This window comes from Strix uralensis, chromosome 3, assembly GCF_047716275.1.
Source record: "Strix uralensis isolate ZFMK-TIS-50842 chromosome 3, bStrUra1, whole genome shotgun sequence".
NCBI classification, from domain to species: Eukaryota; Metazoa; Chordata; class Aves; order Strigiformes; family Strigidae; genus Strix; species Strix uralensis.
Genome location: NC_133974.1, coordinates 52,171,675 through 52,185,462, shown reverse-complemented (window position 1 = coordinate 52,185,462; position 13,788 = coordinate 52,171,675). Strand labels below are relative to the sequence as shown.

The window sequence follows — 13,788 nt, the reverse complement described above, 5'->3', positions numbered from 1 at the left end:
CTTTTGATGCAATGAGACAATAGCATTTTAGATGATAAAATATATTTGATTTTTATTTTGTACAACCCAGATTCTATTTCAATTCCCAACAGTATATTTTCACATCTTTACTTTATATTTAATATATCTGGAACTTGCTTCAGTAGTATTTATCTAAGTCTTAAGACGAATAATCTTTTACTTATAGAAGAGAAATGCAAGAAATACTGACATCAGAGGAAGATGAATCTCTACAGGCTGCTGAGGAGAAAGGTGTATATCATTTGACTTCTATTTTATCTAATTATGTGTTTCAAATAATTTAGCAATTTGGTTTTTATTCAGATTTTACAGTTTTGATTTCCTTTTTACATTCAGCATCTAGAAAAATTACTTTATATTACTATCTTTGCTTCCTTCACTGATTCAGGCACTCATTTCTATGTGTCGTTCTTAATGGACTTTACAGAATAGAGGTGTGTATTAAATCAGCCAGCACAGTTACAGTTTTCAATAAATCTGAAGGACAGGACTCTCTATCTCCTTTAGTAACTTTTCTAAGTGCATTATTAACTGTATTGAAACTTTCTACTCATCAAAAAATCTGTATCCCCTCACAAGTTAGAAAACATTGTTAGAACTTAGCCAATAGCTAATAAGAAAATTGCAAAACTGGTTTTCTGTTCTCCCTCCTAGAAGCTCAGCCTGAAGCAATTAAAGGGGAATGGAAATTCTTTCAGCAGTGGCTCTCTTAATATGCATTAAGAATTGCTGAATCTGGTAGCAACATACATTATGAATTGCTGAATCTGGTAGCAACATACATTATGAATTGCTGAATCCAGTAGCCCAGTAGGGGTGAGGCTGCTGCAGTTCCATGTCCCCAGGATCATGCAGTAATGAGTCTGAGCACATATTCCCATTTCCCCTTTCATCCTCTTCTTAATCTATTATCCATGCTTGTTCCTCCCCAATCCACTTTGATCTCTCCTTCTCCTTGCCTTTGGTCCTTTTCAGAAATGCCTCATAATATTATAAATCCCTCACAATCCCAAACTGCTTTTCCTGGCATCCCCTAATAAATCTTATACCCTATAGGCAGTAATCCCCCTCAGCCAGGGAGAGCCTCTCTGGTTGACTCATCTCAATAGATCTCACACCCAGACAATGCCTTCATTATCCCTCTTTTAATGACCCTGAGGGGAGTCAAGTCAAGGTTATGTTTGTTCTGATTAGGTTATTGGGGTTCCCCCATCTGTCATTGACAACATAAAAAATAACAGGATTATGTGTATGACATGAGGTTTCCCCGCTAATAACAATATTAATAAAATATTATGGGTAAAGACTTTCTTACTTTGCTTCTTCCTGTATTGACAGAACTGCATATTATTTTTGTTTAGCCACTCTTTATTTCCTGTAAAGATCCTACTTTTATATCAGAATTGTCCTATACTTTGTTTCCAGCAATGAAAATATAATTGCCCTGGGCAGGAGTGAATAATCTGTGAGAAGTGAGATTTTGGGGGCAGGCCAACTGTCACAAATAGGCTGGATTTTTGCACCTCAGACAATACTGTCAGTTAGGTCGAGGTTTAGAATTAATTCCAGTTAGTTTCAATGTTTTCAAACCTCAACAGTCAAAAAAGTTGCAGGGTTATACTTTCCTTTTTGCCTTCTTTCATCACTGCCTACTTTCTTAGAAGAATGTTGCTGTCTGATTTGTATCTGCTGTCAAGATAAAGTACCATGCATGAACATCTGTCTCTACATTAAGAACTAGGTTGGGCACTTTAGAGTATTTTCTTCCTCTGCTATGGGATCTGAAGGTTTCTCCATCGTAGCCTAAACTATCACCTAAGGCCTGAAGCTGAAATTAAAAAGCGCATGAATTCCCACTTTTTTTTTTTTTTTTTTTTTTTCTCTCAGCATTGGGGGCCTAGACTGCCATTACTGTCTTCCTTTCAAGCAAAACATACTGGTTTCTGTAGAAAAATATTGTGGCCAAGCTTAAGTTCCGTATTGTCAATATGTCTCACATACACTTTCTGTCATTATCCAGCCTGGCATTTATTTTACCTATATAAAACAAGGCCTAAGTTGTAAATGTAGTATAAGATTGACTGAATATTATAACATGCTTTTAATTTTTAATTAGGAAACACTTCACCTGCTCTCTGAAAAAAATACTCTAGCTTTGTAGGGTTCTTTAAATTACATATAAACTTTTTAAAAATTCAACATTATAACTTTTTATAGTTTCTAATAAAACACATCTCCACAGTGAATAAGTTCTAAAGTATTAAATATAAAGTGTTCTACACAGATACTCTGTTATCTCTGTCTCAAACAACTAAGTTCATCTTAGGTTTGAATATCTAACTCATTTTGATCTGAGTACATCAAAAAAACAATTATTAATGATAGAAGTAATAATGTCATATACACACTTGTGCTCTTAACACGTGATAAGTCCTTGTTCAGAGAAAATCATGTTTTCCTACGCCTACATTTGATTTCAATAATCAAATACTGACTCACCAAAACACTTCAGTCATGCTGCTCCTAGCCTGACATCTGTTTTATTTCACATGTAGTGCATTCAGCACATTGACTGCAGCCTTTCTCCCATGTGACTTGTCTTTACAAAAATATGAGTGATATGTTCACAGTTTTGAGGGTTTTATATATAGCAGTTATAGTATAAAAATGAAAACTCAGAAAAATACTCCAGAGCCCAAATCATGCTCTTTTGATGTCTCATATGGGAATGGTTCAAAGCTGCACCAGGGGAGGTTTAGACTGGACATTAGGAAGCATTTTTTTACCAGCAGGGTGGTCAAACACTGGAACAGGTTTCGTGGAGAGGTGGTCGATGCCCCAAGCCTGTCAGTGTTTAAGAGGCATTTGGACAATGCCCTGAATAACATGCTTTAACTTGGCCAGCCCTGAAGTGGTCAGGCCGTTGGACTAGGTGATCATTGTAGCTCCCTTCCAACTGAAATAGTCTAGTTCCTCTTCTCTTCTCTTCTCTTCTCTTCTCTTCTCTTCTCTTCTCTTCTCTTCTCTTCTCTTCTCTTCTCTTCTCTTCTCTTCTCTTCTCTTCTCTTCTCTTCTCTTCTCTTCTCTTCTCTTCTCTTCTCTTCTCTTCTCTTCTCTTCTCTTCTCTTCTCTTCTCTTCTCTTCTCTTCTCTTCTCTTCTCTTCTCTTCTCTTCTCTTCTCTTCTCTTCTCTTAAAATAAATGTGCATTTCAGTAAGTGCAATTTTTGTAACCTCAGTGGGACACTGAAGTAACTGGGATTGCTTCAGGACTGAACGTATTCAAATTTATAATATCGATTATAATATATTTAAAAGGAAAAAATGGTTCCAGTAATGAGCAAGGTACTTACACGTGTCTTAATGAGAGTGAAAGTAAATGCAGAAGTAGACTTTGGGTAAATGTAACAAACGTATTTAAGTGAGTTAGGAAGCTAAGTTCAATGCTGAAAATGTCTGTTGAAGGTACACAAAACAATTTATGTGGTAACTCTTGCTTGTAGTGTCTAGCTGAAAATTATAGCTCCACATCTTTCTTCATGTCCTTTGACTCAATTATTCTGAGCTTAAATTATTTTTGGGAATTTCTTACTGTATTTAGGCATTTTTGCAGAAGCTTTGCATGAGTATGGATCTATTTATACTAGGAGACAGCTGTATGACTTCATGAGAATATATTTCAGGCATTGTAGAAGAGTTCTACAGCTTCAGGTAGATCTGTGGGTTCAAGCAATCTTCGTGAAGTAAAACTTGGCATATTTCTTTCCTGCCACATTTCAGCAATAAAATATCCCATACAATTGTTCTTATCCACTGAAGCAAACAGTTGTCATGGTTTAAGACTTTATTTTCTGTATTTTATTTTTCAGCCCTGCTTTTCTGTCAGAGATTACCCCCTTCCTGTAGCAAACTCAATAGGAGCACACGTATGCCTATGCTTCAGTTGCTCAGAGTGTTGTGTTAGTTCAACCCCGTCTTCACTGATGTCTCTTCTGCTACTCTTGCTATTTGGGCAGAAGCTCTTGCAAGAAATAAATGAATAGCTGGAGCTGATAATTTCAGCCATTGTCTCCCGTGCTTGTTCTTCACAGCTGGTAATATCAATATTTGTTATAAACTCTTTAATATTGATCACAACCCCTCCCTTTCTCATATTACAGATGGTGGAGGGTTGAATCAATACCCATCTCTTTAGCTTTTATTTATGTTCTTGCTTTTTTTTTTAATCATTGTGTTAAATTCAGTAAGATATTTTAAACAAAAACGAAAAGTAAATATAATAATAATTAAACCTGTACATGTTAGGACATTTCCTCTTTAGTCTTTGAAGAGAAATGCTTTTTGGAATCAATTGTAATTATAGCATTTGCCAGGCAGTTGATGTGTGCTCAGTCCTACAGCTTCTGAAAATATTTCCTTCATTTTTCTTGGCTGACTTGCATCCTGATTTGCTTTTTTTTTCCTACCTCTAACTGGAGGCTTTTCTGTGAGAGAGTTTGAACAAGGAGAGTTTCTTAATCTGCAGACAAGGGATAGAAAATTACTTATAACACAAACTTCAAAGCAAACTGTAGTGATATTAACTTCACAGTTTGTTCAGTCTTTGAGCAAAGTTGCATGGTCTTCAAAGCCACTTTCTGCCCTCCTTCATAAGCCAAATACGATTATTACATTCTAATACCTGTAATCACAGCATTTTAGGCAGAGAAATTTCAAAATTTGAAACAGAAAGGTTATGAACAACTTTCTCAATTAGATCCCAAATACCTTCAGTTCTTAAATTCTTTTAGACTCTCATTTAGAGAAATAAATGCTGAGGGATATTGGTTTAGTACAGCTATGCATTCCTTTGCAGAAAAAAGTACAAAAGCCTATGATTAGAGCTATCAGCCTCTGAAAGCTCTTGTCACTTTCTGAACACCTGTAAGAAAAAGGGCATCTTCTTAATATACTTTGTTTAATGTCTGTCCGTCTCTCTTCCTTGACCCTATCCAGCACCAGTCTTGTAAATGAAATCTCTGGAGTGTTTAGACACACTGTAAAAATTTAGATATGCTTAGTTCCTGTGCCACAGCTATTTCCATTGAATTCTGTAGGACTGTACATGATTAAGTTATGTATGCCTGTGAGAACTTGCATGTTGACAGCCTTAACAAAGTGTCTTCCATTTTGCACATATTTTTCTGCATGTCATTTTCCTCTTTGTGTATATGATGGACTCTTGATTTATTTATTACAGAGCATCAAAACTCATTTTGCTTGACTGGATTCCTGTATAAGGAAGTAAAGAACTAGAATAAGTGAAGAATTTTCTCAATTTGGCAAATGTTAAAGATTGTGGGTTTTTGTCTGCTAAGCTTATAAGATGATGCTTGTTTACAAGAGAAAATTTTCTGATTCCTCATAAATAAGAAATCCAATGTTTCCAACCTGTTTTTCATGATGTTTGTTGTTTCTTTGCCAAAAAAAGTTGTACATGAAAACAAATGCCATAATTTCAGATTTTAAAATACATTCTTGTTTAATATGATTTGAGTTTTGTGTAGTCATAACTTGAGATGTACTAGTGGTGTTTTATTACTCTAAAAATGGCCTAAGGACATAAGCAAAACAAGGCTTGTAGGAAAATAATATTTTTTGATTGACCAACGGATACAAGTTGGGAAAATTACACCAGCCTTCAGGTGCACAAGCCCTTCAGGTCAGAAGCACTTCTGTCCAATCGGAGCTCTTCTGTAGAACACCAAGTGTGCTCTTTTGCAAGGTCTTGTTTTTGAGCATGGTTTGAGCACAGAACACACAGATTATAACGAATGGAAAATATTCTTATGTAAAAGCAGTCAATTGAATAAAGTGCTTCTCCACTTTATTCACAGTTGTGTGTCATCTCATAGATGGTCTGCCTTTCCCCACAGGTCAGGTAGCTGATATTAATAAAAATGTTTTGGTCAGTGTGCAACCCCTGAGCATTACAGTAGCTAACTTCTTTTCTGCAGGTGATCAAATATAAGTTTTGCATTCTGATCCAAAAATATATTTATTTCTATAGTGCCTCCATCACCCCTCAATGAGTTTGTTAAAAGTTACTAATGATTTTATTTGTGTCAACAGAATTTGAGAATGATGATGAGCATTTTCCACCTGAAACTGAACAAATGCCCCAGAAACAGTCCAGTGACTCTGCAGGTTATAAAGAAGAATCTAAACCTAAAGGTTGGCCTTGTAGCACATATGATCTTTCTTACTTGCTAGTATCAAGAATTGCATGCCTGCCTTTTCTGCAAGCTTTTACTAGATTTGAAAATTGGCTGTAAATACAATTCCTTAACTTTTTTCTCTTAAAAAAGTTTGTAATGGAATAGTCAGGCTCAAGTTATTTAAACACTTATAAATGCAATTAAAGGCATGTTGTTATTTCCTGTTAAAAATAATGCACCAGGTATTTGCACTTTGAAAAACAACAAAATCCCACTATTGCCTCTACTTTCTAAATACCAAATTAATAAATGTGTACGGGGATCTATGGAAATAACAAATAGAGTGAGCATTGATGAAATTCCAGATTGACATAACCTCTGCTATTCAGAAATCCATCAGCACTCTCTACAGGATGAAGTGATAAGGGAGGGAAATCAGAGGAAAAAAAACTTTAGAATGTCACTCTCATGGATTGTGACCCCAAAAAAAAAGAAAAAGTAGAAAGAAGAAAATACCAGGAAAAAAACCCAGGAAATAATCAAATCGCAATATTCAGAAACACCTACATGTGATTTTAACAAAACCCGGTTCTACAGACCATTTTAAAATTAGTATTACATCCCCATTAATCACAAATTACTAGTCCATTACTTGTGCCAAGGGATCTTGGGAAAAATGGGAATGGATTAATTTTAACTTTGAATGAGAATGATCGAAATGCGTTCTGTATTTCCCTTAATCATCCATTGTCCTGCTAACAGCTTGCTAGATTTTACACAGAGTCACGTTCTCTTCTTTTGGTATAAGGTAAAATTCTGCAGCACATGGAACTTCATAGAGTCAGAAGCTAATGAAAAGATATGTGAAATCCTATTCTGACCTTCTCTCAAAACCACTTTGAAGGCGACTTATCTTTAATGGAGGCAGTCTGCTTTAGTTTTTAAAATACACATTTTAGCTTTTATCTACTAGAATTTTTAGAATATGTTGAAGTCCAGAAGAGAAATAAATCGGCGTAAAACATTTTATTTTAAATAGCAAGTTGTTAAATATACACATTTTTATGCATTAGAATCAACTTAATCTGTAAACCTAAATGCTTTTTTTTCCAAACACCATAAATCAGTACACACAATATAAGTTTGTCTACTAGTACATTTCACTGTAATATGCTGAAAATTATTTGACAGCATATATTTATAAGTAATAAAAGGTCTGTATAAACAAACTACATGGTCTGTTTCAAAAAGACAAATGCAAATATGTTCAAAATGAAATACATATCAGTTCCAAGGAATGGAAGTGTCAGAGTTATCCTACATTTTGCCTTTCTGTTTAATTAGATAGTTAAACTAACGAAGAAGACACGCTGGCTTCTGGTGTATGTCTCACCTTTGACAGGGTTTGAGAGGGGAGGAAAGAAGGATTTCTTCATCTTTTTGTTGCTGAATATGGACTGAAGGCAGAACAAGTCATATCTAATACTAGCAGAACACTGGAAAAAAAGATATTAAAGCCTTTCCTTCCCCAGCAACTCACTTGGAGAATGTGGAGGCAGAAATCCTTTGAGGATTGTTTGTCTCTATGGTAACTATGCTCAGTAAAGGCAAAGAAAACACAAAACAGAATAATATTAGATATTGCCATATAGGCATTCCCCATGAAAGCTCCAGATTTAGGGCTGGGGAGGATTGTTTCCAATCACCTCTGTGATAAGGAAAAGAAATTAAGAACAGGACTGCTAGACTGCCACCTCATCTGAAGGAAGCGTGTTTGCATTTTCAGATCCATTTATTTTTAAACCATTACTGTCAAGTATTTTTCTTGACTATGTTTCTTATTTCTTTAAAAATAACTTCTCAGCGTAAATCAAGCAGAATAACTTATAACTAATGGCAAAGGTACAGCTGCCTTCCTTACTTAAAAATATTTTCAGTATTTTCAGTCCCTGAGACCCAGTTTGAAACAAACCAAATGCCAGGGAGGCACATTTTTGTCATAATAAGGTTCAAATACCTGAAAACCAAATAATGTTTGGGTTGTCCAATTTTGGGGTTGTCCCTTTTCCTTAGGAGCGTAATCCTTTTTCCTTTTGTTACTTCTCCCCTCTTTCCAGAGGTGAGTTTTTCCAGTTTGCTTAGGCCTGTGTAATCCATTTAAAAGCTCCATAAGTATGCAATAATTCTGCTGGATAAATTTCCTTAAGCAAAAATCTCTCAGATAGAGGTAATCTGATGGAAATATGCACCTAGAGTAGAGAATCAAAGCTGGAACACATGCTGGTCCATCATTTGCTAAATACGGCCCACGAGGAGAGGTATAACATGAATTGTATTCCTGAGATTAAGGTTCATACGGGAAGCACTCTATTGAGTGGATTTGTTACCATGTTCAATATTCTGTCTCAGATGGTGTCAAAACTTCATTTAAATCCATTATTCTGCCTGTGTATTTCCAAAGTTTCATGACCTACTCAGAACTGAGAGGTTTTTAAAGGGCAGGACTATTAAAACCAATCTGTTGAAGGCTAGATCCAGACAGGATACATTACCATCTTCCATACTTTACTGCTCTGAATTGGGCTGTGGTTCACAAGGCAGCACATGTGATTTCTACAGTGTGAATATGCCAGGGATAACACGTGCAAAAAGCAGTTAGTGAAACCTAGCTTTGTATCCTTTGCTTATTTTCTTAAAATCTGTGTTCCTAATGGAATCATCATTACATAATGCATTAGAGCTGCCCAAATTTAAGCAGGTTTTAGCTGGCTACATCTGTCCCATTTGGAATACATCACTGCAAAATGCAACATAATCAATTGTACCATTTATGCAACATCTTTTAATGCACATAAAAAGGAAGGTATTTTCATGTTTCTGTTTAGAATAATGACAAGAGACAGAAGTGTCATTTCAGGGGGTAACGTAATGACATATATAAAATGAATGTGTAGTTTAGTATAATACAAATGTTTATAAACATATTCAAGAAAAAAATAATTTCTAATTCAAGATCAGACTATTTGAAATCTGCAAGGTGTTTCTGCTTAATGGTATGCCCTTTTGCACTTTTGGTGTATGTTTAGACTACTAATCATTCAAATAGAGGGAAGGCTAGCCACTGAGGTGTCAGTCTAACAGTTGTGTTGTTCAAAGCTGTAAAAAAAAGAGGGGAAATGAATTAAGTATTCTTTGTTATAAAAGATCACAAAATACTTGCCAAACTGTTTATTTGTTAACCTATTATTTAAAAGTGGCTCAATTAAAATAAAGTTTTTCCATTCCTCTTGGGGACAGCATGTCAGGACACTGTGAGGGCCATCTGCTCCCAAAGGAACAGGGAGCTGGCAGCACAATGTGATAACATGGCCATCAGGACAGGACCTGGCAGCCAGAGTCGGTCCCACCCAGCCAGGAGCAGGGCAGCACTGGGCACCTCCCTGGGGACAGGGACGAGCTGAGGCCAGGCTGGGATGTTGGCCCAGCTCAGCAGAGCCCACAGCTGGGAAGGGCTGTGGGGAGCTGGAGACTGGCCCTGCTGTGGCATTGCTGGGACAGGGGCTGACAGCCCTGCGGGGCTGACATGGGGTCCTGGGCCATGGGCGGAGCGGGGAGCCCCAGGGGCCTGGGCAGGGACAGGCCAGGCCCAGGGGTGCCCTCAGGTCCCTGAGCCAGTGTACAAACTGTCATAGAGGGCCTGGTTTATTTCAAATCTCAGTTTGTCATATATAGTAGAAGTAAATGGGGGTATGGAGAGAATAAAGTTTCAGCCTAATAAGTGGAAGAATAAAATTCTTAAAAGCACCTAAGTATCTAGAAATTTACTATCTTTCTAGAGGATTGCACATTAAGACCCAGACCCATAAGGAGATGTAGACATTGCAGTACCCAGAACTGCCATACTAACTTTTAAGTGCTTGACTTAATATATGGAATTAAGGGTCGTAGAAATAGGCACAGCAAGTAACAACCTAGCAAGGGGCCAACCTTAGTGACCATGAAGGAATGTCAAAAGGAGGCATGTATTTGAAACCCTGCATCTTTTTAAATTTGGTTGATGTCAAAAGAACAGGAGTCCCTAATTCTAGCTCTCTGTCAATTAACTCACTGGAGGATTGCTTTCTTCTAGAAGACAGTAGTGGCACTGACCTTTGATATAATAGCTTCATAGATAGCTTAGCCATCCAAGTCAGAAAAATTTGTTATATGTGTTCCTTGTCCTCCTGGCGCTCACATATCCCAGCTGCTATTGACACTTCCAGGTGATGCTTTAGTTGGTAACACATTAGACAAAAATTAGGCAGCATATCTACTCTGACCATTATGTTTAGTCCTGTTTCCTGCTGATCTTACTGGTACCTAATCACTGAAATCCAGCTACATTGTACTTAGTAATAGCATTTTTTGGTCTGGCTCTATTTTGGAAAATTATATGTGGCATTTGTGGATTTCTTTAACAGTCCACAAGAGAATATAGAGAGACATTCAGTTCTGGGAGGAAATACTAGTTTTCTTAAAGAAGAAAATTCTAACAGTGCAATCTAACTCTTCATGAGCCAGAAAAGTTGTTTGGATTTTTCAGGTTCGCGCAAACTCAAAATGAATGTTACAATGCTACAGTTTCACATAGTGAGCACTGGCCTGCTTAATGCCAGGGACTAACCGTAAAACACTGTTTTTTTAATGGTTTGGGGTTTTGTATTTTTAAGAAAATGATCAAAGCTTTCAACACATAAGGCATTACATAAGGCTTTCATTTTTAGTAATACCTCTCCTTTTTATGTGTAGGAAGTTATATAAGGAAAAATATAGTAATGGTCCTTCTGGTAAAAATCGGGAAAAGTTCATTGGAATAGACTGAACCTGTTGTTGCTTGTGTCAAAGTCTGTTCCTGCTCTTTCAAACTCAAAACAAGACAGAACCAACAAGAGGAGGGGAAGATTATAGCAAAGTAGAAAAACACTCCATCCTGCTGTTCAGGCTCTTTCTTGCAGCTTCATTTCTGGCAAGAGACAAACACAGCATACACTGTAAGTCACAGCAAACTTACTGCTATATCAGACCATTTAAGTCATTGCTCTCAACTGCTTTTCTGTCTGTTATCTGAAGGCACTGATATCAGACTTATTAAACAGAACACAAAAGAAAAATGGTAAGAAAAAGAAGAAAATCAGGGTTGAAAATTATATGAGTGCAGGGAATGGGAATAGCAGCAACAACACCACATTGCTGCTGCCAGAGACTGTTGTTGATTTAGTAAGGACAAGGTGGTGATGGTGTCATCTAGGCGCCCCTGTATTTTCTTCTAGCTGAGATAGAACTTTTTCTCAGGACTTTCAAGGACTAACAATGGCTAAATGGATACTAATTGCAGCCCTAGGAAACAATGAGTATCTTTCCCCTTTTCTGTTAATGTGTCAGTATCAAGTTTTAAATTCAATATCTGCCGTCAATATCAAGTTTTTAATTCCCTCTGTTTTTTTCAGCAAAATGGATGGCGGTGGAAGAAACTATCCCTTTTTTACTTTGCTCACCAAGTATGACAACACATTTGTCATGTTTACCATGAGTAGTATCTGTGAATTTTTTATTTATATTAATGCATTCTTTCATTCTCTAACTTTTGTTTACTTTTCATGAGACAGTGTTAGGAGACAGGCTTGGACTTCTCTGATCTTAACAACTGACACTACAAATTTCTGCACGATGTATGTTAAGAGATCAGTCTTACTCATTAAACAAGTTATTGTATGCAGATATGGCTTCATTAAAGCCAAAACTTTTTGTGAGTTTCTCAGTTCAAGTATCCACAGAGGAAAGCCATGATATATTTTTTTTATTATTTTCATTTATTTATTTTGTATTACTATTATTATCATCATTTATATACTCCTTGTCCTGGAGTGTGGTGACTGGCAGATGGTATTTGTAGTCTTTATCCTTGTATAATTGTGGATGACTTTTTCCAGAGAAATGGGTTACACTTTTGCATCTCATTGTTGGTACTTTTTAGAATTACTCCACACATACATCTGTATTGCTTCGTAGCACCAGTATTTAGGTTCTGTAGGTCATAGGTATAACATGCCTTTGTGTGCAAAAATAAGCATATTCTTAAGATCCCTGTAAGTGTGTACCTGAGAAAGTGCAGAGGGAACAGCACACAAAGTCATGCTCCAAGAACATGGTGAACCTAGGCTGCTGCTACGTGCAGGGGCTTTGCCAGTAGTGTAAGAGAAGCTGTTCCTGAGAATCCTGTGAATAACACAATGACTCTCAAGTATGATGCGATGGCTCTATTTTTTGGGAGGACCTTCATCAGTAGGATAAATAGAAGCAATATCCATTTCTTCCAGGACAATGCATTACCATAGTAATTTTAGCATGCTTATCTGTTTCACTGGGAAGAGCAAAAATGTCTCAATAGATAACTTATTCTAAACGGGAATTCTTAGTATTTGAAAACAACTTTTAAGATTGGAAAGTACAAACAGATGTTTCAAGTATTGTTTTGTTTGGAGTTTTTAAAGTTATTATCAATGAGGAGAAAAATAACTTTTCTTTGAAATCAGCACCAATTCTTTTATGATATTCAGTATATTTTTAATGCATATATAGGTCATAATTTCTGCCATTATCTGCTGTAAACTTTAATTTTTAATTACACATGTATGACCAAATTGCCTCTGAGTATGTAACAGATAACCTCTTCATTAATTTCTGTACATTTATAACAATGCACAATTTGAAAGATGCATTCATAACTCTTAAAAGGCCTGGTTTAGTGGTTAAATCACACAAATGAGGCTTGAAAATCAGAAGAAATTAATTCCCTTTTTCAATTCTGTTGCAGACTTGGTTGTAAAATTGAAGTATTCCAGTTCTCTAAACAAATAGATCTAAATTTCAAGCTGTTTAACACTCACAGTTCATGTAACTGGCAAAAGCGTGTTCAGCATCTCTGCAAACATTAGGTATCCAGGAATCAAGACATTCTCATTACAGACCACTTTTAAAAGGTGGATCATAATCTCTGTGTACCTGTCCTAGAATCTTAGAATCTTGCAATAGTTTGGGTTGGAAGGGACCTTTAAAGGTCATCTAGTACAACTGCCCTGCCATGAACAGGGACATCTTCAACTAGATCAGGTTGCTCAGAGCCTTGTCCAACCTGGCCTTGAATGTTTCCAGGGATGGAGCATCTACCACCTCTCTGGGCAACCTGTTCCAGTGTTTCACCACCCTCATTATAAAAAATTTCTTCCTTATATCTAGTCTAAATCTACCCTCTTTTAGTTTAAAAGCATTACCCCTTGTCCTGTCACAACAGACCCTGCTAAAAAGTTTGTCCCTCTCTTTCCTGTAGGCCTCCTTTAAGTACTGAAAGACTGCAGTAAGGTCTCCCCAGAGCCTTCTCCAGGCTGAACAACCCCAAGTCTCTCAGCCTGTCCTCATAGGAGAGGTGCTTCATCCCTCTGATCATTTTTGTTGCCCTTCTCTGGACCTGATCCAACAGGTCCATGTCTTTCCTCTGCTGAGGGCTCCAGTGCTGAATGCAGTACTCCCTGTGGG

General features: G+C 36.8%; 1 protein-coding gene across 1 annotated transcript in view; it reads left to right on the top strand.

The window, feature by feature from the left end:
- Window positions 1–13,788, top strand: part of AK9 (adenylate kinase 9) — a 77,530-nt gene that overhangs the window by 33,098 nt on the left and 30,644 nt on the right. Inside the window, exon 18 of the mRNA XM_074864587.1 lies at window positions 188–252. Coding sequence (XP_074720688.1) covers window positions 188–252 — 65 coding nt within the window. The remainder of the gene's footprint in view (window positions 1–187; window positions 253–13,788) is intronic.